Source organism: Grampus griseus (genome assembly GCF_964374135.1).
Source record: "Grampus griseus genome assembly, chromosome: 10".
Lineage (NCBI taxonomy): Eukaryota > Metazoa > Chordata > Mammalia > Artiodactyla > Delphinidae > Grampus > Grampus griseus.
The window spans coordinates 101297775-101313736 of NC_139004.1; the positions used below are offsets into that span (position 1 = coordinate 101297775).

The following is a 15962-nucleotide window of genomic DNA, read 5'->3' on the forward strand; positions in this document are numbered from 1 at the left end:
CATTTCTTCTGAGGAAAGAATTGCTCCTACTTTACAACAAGGAGCAGATCACTGAAGAGGCTTGGGTGCCAAGTAACAGAATGCTTAACCAGATGTGGCTTCATTGATAGGAGCTGGCTTTTTCTTACAAAATGAAAATCTGGATGTAGTTTCTTTCAGACGTTCAACAATCTCTTCGAGGCCCAAGCTGTTTCCCATCCTCCCGTCTGCAGATTGTCACCTTGTTGGCCTCTGGTTCTCTTGCCTCGGCATCACAATATGGCTGCCTAAGCTCCCAGAATCACGCTTTCACACCACAGCATACAAAGACGGAAAACAAGAAGTTGCTCTCTCAGGTCTCTCTTTTTATCAGGTAGTTCCCTGTGTTTTCAGCCTCTGTGGTCAGCAGCAGGCAAGCTGTGGTTAGGCCGTGGAGGGCCAGACAGGAGGTGTGCCCTGTTCCCTCTGGCTAGTTCTGCTATCACCAGCGTGTGGTGCCCAGAGGTGGGATTCGAAGCAGGTTCTTGGGCTGCCTGGCTCTGACACTGGTGCCTTCTCCCCTGCTTCAGGCTGCCTTTTGTCACAGTGTGCTGCCATGTTGAGACTGATTCTGACTGCCTGGGTCACTGCTCACCAGCTGGGGTGCACACGGCCCAGAACTGACCTCTCCCTGCAGAAGAGTCAGGCTGGCCAACAGTGGGGGGGTCAGACGGACAGAGCAGCAGATGCCCAGCTAACCCGCAGCCTCCACCTTCAGGGCCTGGTCTCCCCAAGGCCCTCAGATCTGCTTCCTGCTGTGACTTCAAACCCATGAAGTAAGGACTGGCTCTTGGGTCTATGTAAAACATCTTACTGCACAGACGAAAGGACCTCTGGGACAGTTAGGACATTTTAATGCATAAAGGACAAACCCAACTCAAGCCAGCTTAAAAACAAAGGAAATTCGTTAGTTCATGGAACCAAATGGTCCTGAGTTAATGGATTCAGGGCCAGCTTGATCCAGGGTACAAATGATACTCCCAGGAACCAAGTCCACACACCCCTCATTCTCTGTTTCTCAGCTCTGCTTTCTTAGTTAGACCCACATCGTTGCGAGATGCCTGTCCATAGCTGTCCACAGCTCTGCCCTCGGTATCCCATCCTGTTCCTCTGGCAGGAAATTACCAATAGTTCTTGACTTCTCTTCACACCAAATCCCCAGGACTCACTCTGATTCGTCCTGACTTGCCTGAGTCACCAGCTCATACCTAGCAGTGACCAGAGGGAACTGGCAGTGATGACCGGTGGGAACTGGGGGTGATGACCTGTGGGATCTGGACGTGATGACCGGTGGGAACTGGCAGTGATGACCGGTGGGACTAGGGGTGATGACCTGTGGGATCTGGGAGTGATGACCGGTGGGAACTGGGGGTGATGACCTGTGGGATCTGGGAGTGATGACCCGTGGGAACTGGGGGTGATGACCTGTGGGATCTGGGGGTGATGACCTGTGGGATCTGGGAGTGATGACCCGTGGGAACTGGGGGTGATGACCCGTGGGATCTAGGGGTGATGACCGGTGGGAACTGCGGGTGATGACTGGGGGGAACTGGTGGTGATGACGAGTGAGATCTGGGAGTGATGACCCATGGGAACTGGGGGTGATGACCCATGGGAACTGGGAGTGGTGACCCGTGGGATCTGGGGGTGGTGACCCGTGGGAACTGGGGGTGATGACCCGTGGGAACAGGGGGTGGTGACCCGTGGGAACTGGGGGTGATGACCCGTGGGATCTGGGGGTGATGTCCGGTGGGCACTGGGAGTGATGACCCGTAGGAACTGGCAGTGATGACCCGTGGGATCTGAGAGTGATGACCAGTGGGAACTGGGAGTTGTGACCCGTGGGAACTGGGGGTGATGACCCGTGGGATCTGAGTGATGAGCCGTATGAACTGGGGGTGATGACCCGTGGGAACTGAGGGTGATGACTGGTGGGAACTGGGAGTGATGACCGGTGGGAACTGGGGGTGGTGACCCGTGGGAACTGGGAGTGATGACTGGTGGGAATTGTGAGTGGTGACCCGTGGGAACTGGGGGTGATGACCTGTGGGAACTGGGGGTGATGACCGATGGGAACTGGGGGTGGTGACCCGTGGGATCTGGGGGTGATGACCAGGGAGATCTAGGTGTGATGACCGGTGGGAGCTGGGAGTGGTGACCCGTGGGAACTGGGAGTGATGACCCGTAGGATCTGGGGGTGATGACCTGTGGGACTGCTTTAGCATCTGCGGCTGGGGAAAGGCTCACCGAGGAGTCAGAGTTTGCAGAACTCGGAGGCCCAGCTGCGCTCGCTGTAAAACAAGGCACAAAGAGAAGGGCGTCAGGAGTGGGAGAGGTCGGGAGAGGTCCGTGCTGGAGGAGTCCTCCTGGGGCTAGGCGGGGCGCGGGCAGGGCACTCTGAGGAAGAGGTGGCATTTGCCGAGGCCCTAGAAAGGCTGGGATGGACTGGGCCATGCCGGGATGAATGGAGGTGCATTCCTGGAGGAGGGCAGGTAGGAGGACCGGTTGCCCTGAGGTGGAAATCCTCCTGGGCTGTTTTTTTCCTGGGGACTGCAGTTTGGCGGAGAGGTGAAGGGAGGCGGTGGAATTCAACACTGGCCAACAGCTTTTGGCTTTAATACTCAGATGCCTCTCAGAATGCTGTGGCAGGTGACAGAGGCTCCTGCTCCCAGGAGCACCATGTGGCGGGGACGTGTGGGAGCCAGAGGTCGCTGTCTGACCTCCCTCCCCTGAGAACCCCTCCTCCTCCAGTAAGTTCACCCCTAGATCATCTGGGCAGCCCCGAGAGTTTGGACAGCCCAGGAGGCCAACCTTGATGGTATCTGTTGGGTGTAATGAATCAGGAATCTTTCTGGAGCCAAGTTTCTCCGGAGGCCTCTCCCAGGCGTGGGAGCCCCGCCCTGGTAATTCTGGGCTCTGGGCAGCACCTGGTACATTGTTGGCACTTCCTGGGGGACCTGTCAGAAGGAGATTGATTTTCTTCCCTCCAGCGATGCAGAAAATCCTTCCTACTGCTCCAGACAGGTTTGGGGCTGGGCTGGGGGACAGAGAAGCAGGGTGAGAGCAGCCCTGCCCCACCTGGTTCAGGAATCCCCACTGCAGACCCCACACCCTCCCAGGACAGGTGCTCACCAGCACCCCCCCCGCCCCCTGGCGGCCCCTCCAGTGCTGGTCAGCCTAGTGGGGACGGCTGGCATCTCACTGAGCTGGGATCTGTTGCCTTATGACTGCCCTCCAGCTGGGGTCCCAGTCCTGTCCTCGGAACAGACACAGTCCCTCCTATTCACCCTGCCCCAGGACAGGCCTGCAGGATGTATGGGGCGGTGATCAGGACCCCAGACACTGCCTTCGCTAGGCGGGACAGCTCCAGCTCCTTTAGCCTGGGCTCTCCCGTCCCTTCCCCTCCACGTGTGCTCTGGTTCTGTCCATCTGCTGGGGCGTAGCCCAGTTCTGGAAACGATAGAGCAAGACCATCTCCTCTGGTGTTGTGAGCGCTAGACCTCTGTTAATATGGCTTCAGATGGTTGGCTTTTTCGCAGCCTCTGAGTTCATAGTGCTCTGGTGGTCAGCTAAAGCTTTCCATCTTTCTCAGTCTCTCCTATCTTGTGCTTCCGCAATCTTTTTTTTTTTTTTAATACCAAAAATTATAGGTGTTCGTCCTACTTCTGGCTGTTTTCAACCACACGTTTCATTTAGTCTTTGGAAGTGACTGAATCCTGACTGGGATTATCCACTGTGGACACCCAAGCTGGCTGGGGCCAGATTTCAGTGGCACCAAAAGACCCTTCTGCTCCCCGAGAGGCCCCTTTTCCCGGCCACTCACTGTGCCCCCAATTTTCTCATCACACCCTCAACACAAGCCCTTCCCCAAGCCTGGACCCTCCTCCGGTCCCTCGTCTCAGTGCACGGCCTCCGTATCCATCAGAGGCCCATGAGTCACCCCTGGGCCCCGCAATCCTCCCCCACTGAGTATTGCCTTCTCTTCCCTCCACTGCACCCTCTTCATCGGAGCTGCCGTCATCTCTGGCCTGGGTGATGGGAACATTCCCTCTGGATCTCCATCCTGCCACTCTGACTCTCTGACCTAATTTCCACTCTCTTTGGCACGATCTTTCAGAGTATCAGTCAGACCTCATCACTCCCTGCACGAAAGCCCCTTGGCTCACAGGTACTCCAGGTGCATCCCTACCCTGAGCGTCCAGCCCTGCCGCCTCCCCGCTCCATCTCTTCTCACACGGCCCCAGCCGTGTCTGCTCCGTTCCTCTCGGGGTCGGGCTGCATCCCTCCCACCTCTGGGCCTTGGCGTGTGCTCTTCCCTGGTTTGAACTGCCATTGCCCCATCCCCCTAAGTCTGGCTGATTCTTTTTTTTTTTTTAATTTTTATTTTATACTGGAGTATAGTTGATTAATAATGTTGCATTAGTTTCAGCAAAGTGGTTCAGTTATACGTATACATGTACATGTATCCTTTTTCAAATTCTTTTCCCACATAGGTTATTACAGAATATTGAGCAGAGTTCCCTGTGCTATACAGTAGGTCCTTGTTGGTTATCGATTTTATTTTATTTTTTTAATGTCAGGTATTTATTTAGAAAGATTTTAGTTTCTTTTCCTTTACATTTTTACGTTTCTTCACTTTTCTCAGGTTCCATAGAAATTTTTTAAAAAATATTATTCCAAGTTTGAATTAAAAAAAAATTTTATTTTATATTGGAGTATAGTTGATTAACAATGTTGTGTTAGTTTCAGGTGTACAGCAGAGTGATTCAGTTATACATATGCATGTATCTGTTCTTTTTCAAATTCTTCTCCCATTTACGTTATTACAGAATATTGAGCAGAGTTCCCTGTGCTGTATAGTAGGTCCTTGTTGATTATCTGTTTTAGATATAGCAGTGTGTACATGTCAGTCCCAAACTCCCAATCTGTCCTTCCCCCCTGGTAACCATAAATTCATTCTCTAATCTGTGAATCTGTTTCTGTTTTGTAAGTTCATTTGTATCATCTTAGATTCCAGATATAAGTGATATCTTATGGTATTTGTCTTTGACTTATTTCACTTAGTATGATAATCTCCAGGTCCATCCATGTTGCTGCAAATGGCATTATTTCATTCATTTTTATGGCTAATATTCCATCGTATATACGTACCACGTCTTCTTTATCTATTCCTGTCGATGGACATTTAGGTTGCTTCCAGGTCTTGGCTATTGTAAATAGTGCTGCTGTGAACTTTGGGGTGCATGTATCCTTTTGAACCATGTTTTTCTACGGATATATGCCCAGGAGTGGAACTGCTGGATCGTGTGGTAGGTCTATTTTTAGTTTTTTAAGGAACCTCCATACTGTTCTCCATAGTGGCTACGCCAGTTTACATTCCCACCAACAGTGTAAGAGGGTTCCCTTTTCTCCACACCCTCTCCAGCATTTGTTTGTAGACTTTTTAATGATGCCCATTCTGACTGGTGTGAGGTGATACCTCACTGGAGTTCTGATTTGCATTTCTCTAATAATTAGTGACACTGAGCATCTTTTCATGTGCCTCTTGGCCATCTGTATGTCTTCTTTGGTGAAATGTCTGTTTAGGTCTTCTGCCCATTTTTTGATTAGGTTGTTTGTTTTTTTGATATTGAGCCACATAAGCTGTTTGTAAATTTTGGAGATTAATCCATTGTCGGCCGCATCGTTTGCAAATATTTTCTTCCATTCTGTGGGTTGTCTTTTCGTTTTGTTTCTGGTTTCCTTTGCTGTGCAAGAGCTTTTGAGTTTCATTAGGTCCCATTTGTTTATTTTTGTTTTTATTTCCATTTCTCTAGGAGGTGGGTCAAAAAGGATCTTGCTGTGATTTATGTCCTAGAATGTTCTGCCTATGTTTTCCTCTAAGAGTTTTACAGTATCCAGTCTTACATTTACATCTTTAATCCATTGTGAGTTTGCTTCTGTGTATGGTGTTAGGGAGTGTTCTGATTTCATTCCTTTACATGGAGCTGTCCAGTTTTCCCAGCACCGTTTATTGAAGAGCCTGTCTTTTCTCCATTGTATGGTCTTGAGTTTAGCTCATTCTAATATGTCCTTCCTGGTATCTGGCCCTTGCTGCAAACAGAGCAGCTCCTCCTGGGTCAAGTTTTCTTCGCTCTCTGTGTCACTCCTTCACAGCACTCACCAACTTGTAATTAGATTTGGGGGGAGTATTAATTCCATGGCTGCTTCTGGTGTGGGTCTGCAGGCTCAGAGAAGGCAGGGGCAGCATCTGTTTGTATCATGGTCCTCCCAGGGCCTCCACAGCAGGAGTGATGCCAGCAGCACACAGTAGGTGCTCAGTGCAAAATGAGTGAGCAAGTGAATGAATGCACATCAGAGCAGACACACAGTAGGTCCTTCTTTCCCCTCGCAGTTGGCCGGCACCTGTTCTACGCCAGGCTCTCTGCCCGGGGCTAGGAGGTGGAGGGGAATGTCCCCAGCCCCCCAGGAGTGTCACAGGTAGGGTTCTCCAGGAGGAGAGGCCGAGATGAAGTTCGGTCTAAGCTGTTTATTAGGGGTCAGTGAAGAGGGTGGGAGGAGCAGGACAGGGCAGAAGTGCAGTTGTGATGCTGGCCTGCAAAGCCACGGTGGGTGCTCTGGAGCTGCGGTGGGAGTGTCCGGACCTTGGGACCCCTGCCTCTCTCTGTCCCCAGAGAGGGCTGAAGGGATCTGGAGCTGGGACAGACCCTGCAGGATCTGACAGCTGGAGCCTTCCCTGTCCCATGGTGTGCTGGTGCCAGGGCTTATCACTCGTAAGATGCAGTATTAAATAAATATTAGAGATTTGCAAGCTGATTGGGAAACCACCGGTAGCTTAAAATTGGCCATGGTGGGAGGATTTATCCCACAGGAATTGGCAAACACTACAAAACAGGGCTTTTTTTTTTTTTTTTTTGAGAGTCTGTTCACCAGCACATCTCTACATGTAGCTGTGAAGCAAGACCTCCCTTGAAGGGGGTTTGGGTGGTATATCTCCATGTCCACCACAGAGGGCTCCTGGCCTGATGGGGGAAGCTAACAGGTAGACAGTCACCACAGGGACAAAGTGAAAATTACCCAACAGCCCAGGACAGTTATGGAAACCATGAGGGAGTGAACGACTGCCCTGGCAATCAGGGAAGGCTTTGTGGAGGAGGTGACTTTTTTTCTGACAGTGTAGAATATTCAAATGGTACAAAGAACAGTCCTATGAAAAGTAAGGGCCCTGATACCTGGTATCCTCCCCGGAGGCAGCTCCTCCTACCAGTGTCTCACGTATTCCTCCAGGGATGTTATTCTGTGTTCTTAGGAACACGCACGCACAGGTCTTTTCTGTCTCGTACAAACAGCTCCTGCTCTGCATACTCTCCTGCACCTCTGTTCTCCCCACTGTGTACCTCGCTAGAAAGTGCAGGGCTGCCTCACTCTCTCCGGCAGCCGCAGGACATTCCAGTCTATCGGTGCACCATGATTTGTAGAACCAGTCCCCACTGGTGATCTGTAGATCCTTTCGGCCTTCTGATATTTCAGATAATGCCTCTCTGAGGCTGTCATTTTACACATGCATGAGCCTCCCCGGAGGGTCCATATTCTGTGGCGGAATTGTTGGTTTGAGCCTCTATAATGGCAGTAAAGATTGGCCTTCCAGATAAGGGCCGGCAGGTGCAGAGCCCAGAGGTGGACGAAGGGGAAAGAGGACAGGCTGGGAGTCCCAGGGTGGGCTCGTGCTTGGCTCTGCCACGAGGAATGGTGTGCCGCGCCGGGGTCAGGGCCCACGCAACAGGCACATTCGGACTAGGAAATTCGGGAGAGTTTTAAACAGAGACTGCAGGCCAACAACTGATGAATGGGTGGATAGAGTGCGGCATACCCCTACAATGGAATATTATTCAGCCATAAAAAGGAAGGAAGTGCTGACACCTGCTACACCATGGATGAACTTTGAAAGCATTATGCTGAGTGAAGGAAACTGGACACACAACAGGCCACATATTGTATGAGTCCATTTATATGTCCGGAACAGGCAAAGCTATAAAGACAGAAAGTAGATTAGTGGTTGCCAGGGACTGAGATGAAGGGAGAAACAGGAGCAACTACTGATGGCCATGGGGTTTCTTCTGGGGTGATGAAAATGTTCTAAACTTAGTGGTGATGGTTGCACAGCTCTGCATATACTAAAAACCACTGAATCGTGTACTTTAATACAGTGAATCGTATGGTATGTGAATTATATTGCAACAGAGCTGTTTTGTAAAGAAGAGGTTGCTAATAAAACAAAGGACAAAGTTAAAGGAACCAAGGGGGATGGTGCAGCACCCTGGGGCTGGCGCCAGGGGTCCCATTACTCCTTAGGGTGGTCGGGCTGCTAGAACCCAGGGGGACTCACAGAGAGGATGTGGGAGCCATGACCTCTGCTAGAGGAACACAGCCACCCTGTGGGCCAGCAGGGGGGAGCGGGAGGACTACTAACCAGGACTTTGCTCTGCCCTCAGGGCTCCCTCCAGTGCCTTCCACTGGCCAGACCCACCTGGAAGGGGCGCGGCTGCATTCGGCCGGTGTGCCCTGGGCCAGGCCACTCACCGATAGCCATCAGGGAACTAGATCAAGCTCAGGGGTGCCACCCTCTGGTCCAGCCTCCTGGGGAAGGGTGGGGAGTGCTCTGGAGAGACGTATGGAGGAGATCCAGCCTGCTCTGTGGTCTTAAGTCCCTTCCTTTCTCTGAGACTCAGTTTCCTCACCTGTGAAATGGGATGGATATGCCCATCTCTCAGCAGGTGTCAGACTACCAGATGCCATCAGAGCTCTGAAAACGCTTGGTCTGGGTTAAAAAGCAGTGTGGATATGAGGTCAGGATTCTCAGAGAGAGTCAGAAGCAGCCTCGTAAATCATTTACTTCAAACCCTTGAGTTCAAAATGGGGAAACCCAGGCCCAGTGAGGACATCCAGCCGGTCAGCTGCAGAAACAACCAAATCTTGACTCCAGAAAAACTCCCTCCTCCTCTCCTGGGATTTTTTTTTAAATAGACTATTTTTTCAGAAAAGTTTTAGGTTCACAGCAAAACTGAGGAGAAGGTACAGAGCTTTCCCATATTACCCTCCACCCCCAAACACACACACACACACACACACACAGTCCCCCAGCACCAGCGTGAGTGCTGGGTTTGTTACAGACAACGTGAGGCCTTTCTAAAATCGTAAATCCTGCTCCGGGCAGCACTGGCTGCCCTGTCCACACGCAGTAAAACCCCGTCTCCCGGCCCAAGGAGACAGGATGACTAAATGCCGTGCGGTGGCCGGGATGGGATCCTGGAACAGAAAGGGACGCACCTTATCAACCAAGGGAATCTGAATGAAGTATGGACTTCAGTTCATAATAGCAAATTAATATTAGCTAATTAATTAATTTACCACACTAATAAGTTTACGTTTACCACACTAATGTCAGATGTTAGTCATAGGCAAAACCGGATACAGGATGTATGGGAATCCTCTGTACTATTTTCACAATTTTTCCGTAAATATAAAACTTAAAAGTTCAACAAAAAAACACTGAATAATAAAAAAAAGTCGCACCTCCTTAACATGGTTGGTAGAGCCTCTGGGATGGGCCCCCCTGCCTGTGCCACCTGGGCACCTGCACTGTAGCCCGGTCACCGCAAGGCCTTTGCCCTCCTGTGCAGAAGCCTCGGGCCCTTTGCCCTGCCTCAGTCCATCTTTCAAGTGGAGATGAAACGAGGGGACAGGTCTGTGCTGCCCTCTGCTCGGGTGTCCCCCTACCATCAGTGTCACGTAGCCGCCCCTGCCTCCTCCCGCGCTCTCCAGCCCCGATCCTCTCCCACCTTCTCCGTCTCACTTATTCTATTATCTGAAGTGGGTGCCTGCTCCCCTCTCCCCACAGCATGTCTTCTTTACAAGGGCGGCAGCTTCGTGGCCTTAACTTTACTGAGACCCCAGTCCTTGCACGGTGCCGGCACACAGCAGGTGCTCGGCGTGTCCCAAGCTCTTCAAGTGTAAGGGGGGTGCCCCGGAAGTCCCCCTGGGCAGCTTGGAAGCTGGGAGCCAGCTGGCCTCACGGTGGGAGCACAGCGTGGCTCTGTTCCACCCACTTCCTCTGCTGTTGTCCCCTGCTTTGGGCAAAGGGCTCGGTGCCCATCTGGGTGACCAGCCCTGGCCAGGGCGGCTGTGATTATGCCCAGCTTAATGCGGACATAATGTGATCACTGAGGCTCTCAAGATGCAGAGTTTGCGGCATGAAGGGGCTGCGTGTCATCTGATTAGGGGCCCACACAAATGCCGCCACGGCCTCAGGTCATGGTGGCCACAGAAGAAGAGGAAGGCAGCTGCCTGCCCAGCCTGGGCGCCTGGCCCTGGCCCTGGGGCTCGTTGCTCAGGGGCCACCACCGAGGACACATTCAGTGTCACAGACGCACAAATACAACCCAATGCTTCTTCACGACATCCTACCAGGGACTTTTTCTTAAAAAGCCAACTTAATTAGTCTAATTCATATACTGTACCATGCCCTCACTCAAAGCGTACAGGTCAACACTAATATATTCACAGATATGCGCAACGATCACCACAATCAATTTACCTCAAAAAGAGACCTACACCCTCTTCAGCCGTCTCTTCCCATTTCCCCAACCTCCTCCCAGCCCACTAGTCTACCGTCTGTCTCCACAGAGTTGCCTCTTCTGGGCATTGCCTATAAACGCAGCTATACAGTATGTGGTCTTGTGTGTCTGGCTTCTTTCACTGAGCATGATGTTTTCAAGGTCCATCCATGGTGTAGCAGGTGTCGGCACTTCACCCCTTTTTATGGCTGAATAATATTCTGCTGAACGGATGGACTTCATTTATCTATTCATCAGTTGGGTTCATTTATCTGTTCATCAGTGGTCATATGGGTTGTTTCCACTTTGGGGCTATTTTAAAGAATGCTGCTATAAACTTTGTTTTATCAGTTTTTTATGTGGATGTGTGTTTTCATTTCCCCTGGGTATATGCCCAGGAGTGGAACTGCTGGGTGTCTTAGTGTGCCTGAGTGGCTACAACAAAATGCCCCAGACTGGGCGGCAGAGAAACAACAGAAATTGATCTCTCCCAGTCCTGGAGGCTGGGAGCCCGAGATGAGGGTTGAGTCCTGATGAGGACCCACTTCCTGGCTCATAACTGGGGCCTTCTCACTGGGTCCTCACGAGTTGGAAGGGGCTGGGGTCTCTCTGGAGCCTCTTTTATGAGGTACTAATCCCATTCACGAGGGCTTCACCCTCATGATTTAAGAACCTCCCTAAGGCCCCACCAAATACCATCACTTTGGGGGTTAGGATTTCAACGTATGAGTTGAGGGGTGGGGAGGGCGAGACCCAGACATTGCGACCATAACCCTGGGTCACTTGGTAACTGTATGTTCAACACTTTGAGGAACTGCCGGGCCATTGCCACAGGGGCTGCAGCATTCCACATTCCCACCAGCAGCGTCTGAGGGTTCGTTCCCTTTTCTCCGCATCCTCGCCAGCAACTGTTCTACCTGTGTTTCCCCTTGTAGCCATCCCAGCGGGTGCGAACTGGTGTCTCACTGTGCTGCTGACGTGCATTTCCCTGGAGCGAATGATGCTGAGCGTATTTTCTTGTGCTTGTGGGCTGCTGTGCCCACTGCATTTTTATAAATTGCACGTACAGCTTACACGCAGAAAAGCGCTCAGATCATCCACGTGGACTTAAAAGAATAACTTTAAAGCACTCATATCAAGGAACAGAATATTGCCAGGACCCCAGGCGCCCCCTGGGTGATCCTCACCCGCCACAGCCCCTCACCTCCTACCCGACGGACAACCACTGCCTTGATATTTATGACCCTCATTTCTTTCCTCTCCATTGCACTCACCGCCTCTGTATGTGCCCCTAAACAACACAGTCCAGTTATGCCGCCTTTGAACTTGGTGCACATGAAATCATTCTGTGGAAATCATCCACGATTGCCTCTTTCCCTCCCCACTGTACTTCTGAGGTTGACCTCTGCTGCCGTAGCTGGTCATGGTCGCTGCCCTCGAGTGTCCCGCTGAGCCCACACGCCTCCGCTTATCCATTTAACCGTGGATGGACATCAGGTCCCGCCCAGTTTGGAGCCACAATGAACGCCGATGCTCTGAACATTCTTGAACCTGTTTCCTGTGCGCACAAGCATATGATTCTCTAGGGCACACATCCTGGAAGGGACACTTCTGAGTCACAGCTCTGTGCATCTCAGCTTTCCAGGTGCTCTGTGGCCTCACCCACACTCAGTGTCAGAATCTGTTCCCAATGCCCCCTGCCCCCAGGCATCCGTGTTGGAGTCTCTGACACACTAAGATCCACCAGCCAGGCCGTGCGGCCTCAGACACGCCTGCCCAACTCTGCCCCCGGCACACATCACACCTCTGCCCCTCGCTCTTCCCCACGCTTTTTAGACCAACACGGAATGGTCACATTTGGGAACTATCTCCTCACTGATGACCAAAAGGGACATCTGTGTGATCTGGGGGGCTGCTCACCCACCACCAGCTGCACGTGTGTGGAGGCTGCAGGACAGTATGTGCTCTGTCGCTCTAGGTGTCCTGGAACCAGGCATTCAGCTGACCGCAGTCCATCCCTGTCCCCAAACACTCGGGATGCTCCGGCCTCGCTGGCTTGTTTAAGTGCAGACACCGTGGTCTCCCCTTCTGTTGAGTATACTGACCAGCACGGGTCACCTCCTCCTGGAAGCTGAGCATCCAGGGTTGGGAGGACCCTGGACATGGGCCCATCCTTGGAGACGGGAATCTTATCTTGTCACCTCTGTGTCCCCAGCACCAGCACAGGCCCAGACCCAGAGGCAGAACTAATGGCTATTTTGGGATATCTGATTTCGTTCCAGCCCTCTAACTTTTGTCAGAAAAGATGGAATTGCCTTCACTCCACGTTCACTGAAGGCAACTGAGGCCCGCAGAAGGGGATGTGACAATCCCAAGGTCACAGAGCAAGTGTGCAGCCACCAAGCACTCGATTCGCACCCCTTGGCAGTAAGACCCTCGTGTCCGAACACCTCACAGACCCGCTCCAGGAGTCAGCCGAGCCTCGGTTTTTGCCTTGTTCAACGGAGTCACGCTAACTCCATGGAGTTAAATAAGACGCCACGTAGAAAAGCACGGACCCAGTGTGTGGTGTGCACAGGTGACAAATAGATGTCTAGTCACTTACTCATTCATTCACTTATTCTTTCACTATGTAACAGGCAAAGGCAATTTGGCAGTCTGGATGAAGAAGCAGGAAAGTGACCCAGAAACCACGTTCACTAATACATCCCCATCCCACTGCCTGGCACACAACAGCAAGTGTCCATTAGGATGAAATCAGGCTGAAGATGAGGAGGAAGTAGGAGAAGCTTTAGTTCCAAAAACACCTCCTTACACATTACATATAGTTTGTAAAAAAACAGAAAGAAAGGAGGGAAGAGAAAAATTGGAAAACAAACAAACAAACCCTGAAAGCAATATAAATATCTTATACGATGGGGGGTTTGGTAAATGGTGTCTTCTTTTATTGCTGGGATATTCCAAAGCAGGGGTCAGCAAAATCCAGCACGTGGACCATCTCTGGCGCACTGCCTATACATGTAAATAAAGATTAAGTGAAAACCAGTCGTTAGCTTTGCCTGCCCTTGAACTTCCTATCAGCGGAATCACACAGTATATTCTCTTTTGCATCCAACTTCTTTCATGCAACATTACATCTTAGAGACCTGAGCTTCTTGTGTGTTAGAAGTTCATCCTCATTTCTGTCCAGCATCTCATTGTACGATTATAATGAAGTACTATCATCCTCCCCGTTCTGCACGTTGGGAAACTGCAGCTGCGCTGAAGCAAGTTGCCTGAGGGCACACAGCAGGTTCATGTTAGATCTGGGATTTAAACCCAGGGTCCAAATCTCTGCTTTTCACTCCCTGTACAATGCTGCCCCTCATGCTGTGATGATGCCTGAGAGGTGCTGGGAACTCAGAAGAAGGAAAACATCATCCAGGCTGGGAGTCAGGGAAGGTGAAATCAGAGTCAGGGTTACCAGACTCAGATGTCCATAGCAGTGTGGACATCTCTCTACACTGGGTCCAACTACATCCAGTGCCTCTCAATCTGGAAAGCTCTCCTCCAGAAGGGTATGGTGTCCTAATGTGTGTCCATTTGCATTTCCCTGTGTGGTGTGTGTATGTGTGTGTGTGTGAGAGTGAGAGAGAGAGAGAGAGAGAGAGAGAGAGAGAGAGAGAGAGAGAGAGAGAGAGAGAGAGAGAGAGAGAGAGGGAGGGAGAGGGAGAGAGAGAGAGAGAGAGAGACTTTAAGGATGCTCGGGGTTGCCATGTGACGGCACCCTCGAGCACCTCCCGGGTGCTGATGTGTGTACGTCTTGTGTGCTCCTGCATGTACACAGCTATCTGTGTATCTCTCTCCATGTGCCTGGGAGATTCAGGTTGCTGCCACAAGTGATCAAAGCAGATGACCTCTGAAAAAGCATAGCCTGTGGTCAGGGAAGCAACAGGGAGTGGTAAGGACTGTGGCGAGTTGAGGGATGCCGACCCGTGAGGGAGGCAGGTGCTGATAGAACTCCAGGTATCATGCCATGCGATGATGCTGGCTGAGGGGAGCCAGATGCAGCAGGACTGCCGTGCTGGCCTCTGTGGCCAGCAGGTCAGTGCCCAGCTGCACTGGTTATGAAATAATTTGAGTATCACTCCAGAGTTGCCAGATGCCCTTTCTGTTTGCCAACAAACCTGGCAGTCTGTCTTTGAAAGTCTCCTGGTTTTTAAATGTTGGTTCAAGAATGATTTTAAGCCTGTGCAGCCCCGAGAGAACCTATGTGTGGTCTGGACTGGCCTGAACTTATGTAAGCGCCGGCATGAGGACCACTCAGGGTGGGCTGGCTGGGAGGGGAGGCGAGTCCTGGGGAAGGCACAGCACAAAGGCTGCAGGTGAGAGTGGTTCGAATCCAGGTCTCAGTTTCCTGCGCCAGAAAGAAAAACACACGCCAAGCCCAGCCAGGCGGGGCAGGGGGCGGGCGGGCCAGGGGCCCCACTCGGCCGGCCATGCAGTGACGCGCTGTGCTCTCCCTGCTACCCCCGCAGATCCTGGAGGAGAACATGAAGCTGGAGTGTAAGTGCCACGGCGTGTCGGGCTCATGCACCACCAAGACCTGCTGGACCACGCTGCCGCAGTTCCGCGAGCTGGGCTACGTGCTCAAGGACAAGTACAACGAGGCTGTTCACGTGGAGCCCGTGCGCGCCAGCCGCAACAAGCGGCCCACCTTCCTGAAGATCAAGAAGCCACTCTCCTACCGCAAGCCCATGGACACCGACCTGGTGTACATTGAGAAGTCGCCCAACTACTGCGAGGAGGACCCGGTGACGGGCAGCGTGGGCACGCAGGGCCGTGCCTGCAACAAGACGGCCCCCCAGGCCAGCGGCTGTGACCTCATGTGCTGCGGCCGCGGCTACAACACCCACCAGTACGCCCGCGTGTGGCAGTGCAACTGCAAGTTCCACTGGTGCTGCTACGTCAAGTGCAACACGTGCAGCGAGCGCACCGAGGTCTACACGTGCAAGTGAGCGGCGGGGTGGCGGCCCCACTGGCCGCATGTGGGGCGGCGAGGACCGGACGCTCTCCACGCCGCGGGCGCGGCCCAGACCTCTGCAGCCGCGCTGAGCTTGTCTTGTCTGCTGTGGGGTCCCCTGCGGGGGACCCCTCCAGGGCCCCGAGTTGTCCACGCCACACCCAGCGCCGCTCCCTCGGCCCCAGACGCTGCCTGGGGCCTCCTTGGCCGGAGCAGAGCCTTCGCACCAGAAACTCTGGACTCCGGGGCCTCAAGAGAGCAATATTTAACAATTTATTCTGATAAAAAATAATATTAATTTATTTAATTAAAAAGAACCCTTCCACCTC

The 15962-nt window shown here is 52.1% G+C and overlaps 1 protein-coding gene across 2 annotated transcripts in view; it reads left to right on the forward strand.

Annotated features, from left to right (window-relative positions):
- WNT7A (Wnt family member 7A) overlaps positions 1–15628 on the forward strand; it is a gene marked incomplete at its 3' end in the record, with an annotated part of 65411 nt that extends 49783 nt beyond the window's left edge. The window contains exon 4 of one of the 2 annotated variants that reach the window (XM_082664013.1): positions 15149–15628. In XM_082664013.1, the coding sequence (XP_082520139.1) occupies positions 15149–15628 (480 nt within the window). The remainder of the gene's footprint in view (positions 1–15148) is intronic. The other variant, XM_082664014.1, reaches the window with a different exon arrangement.
- Between the last annotated feature and the right edge of the window lie 334 nt (positions 15629–15962).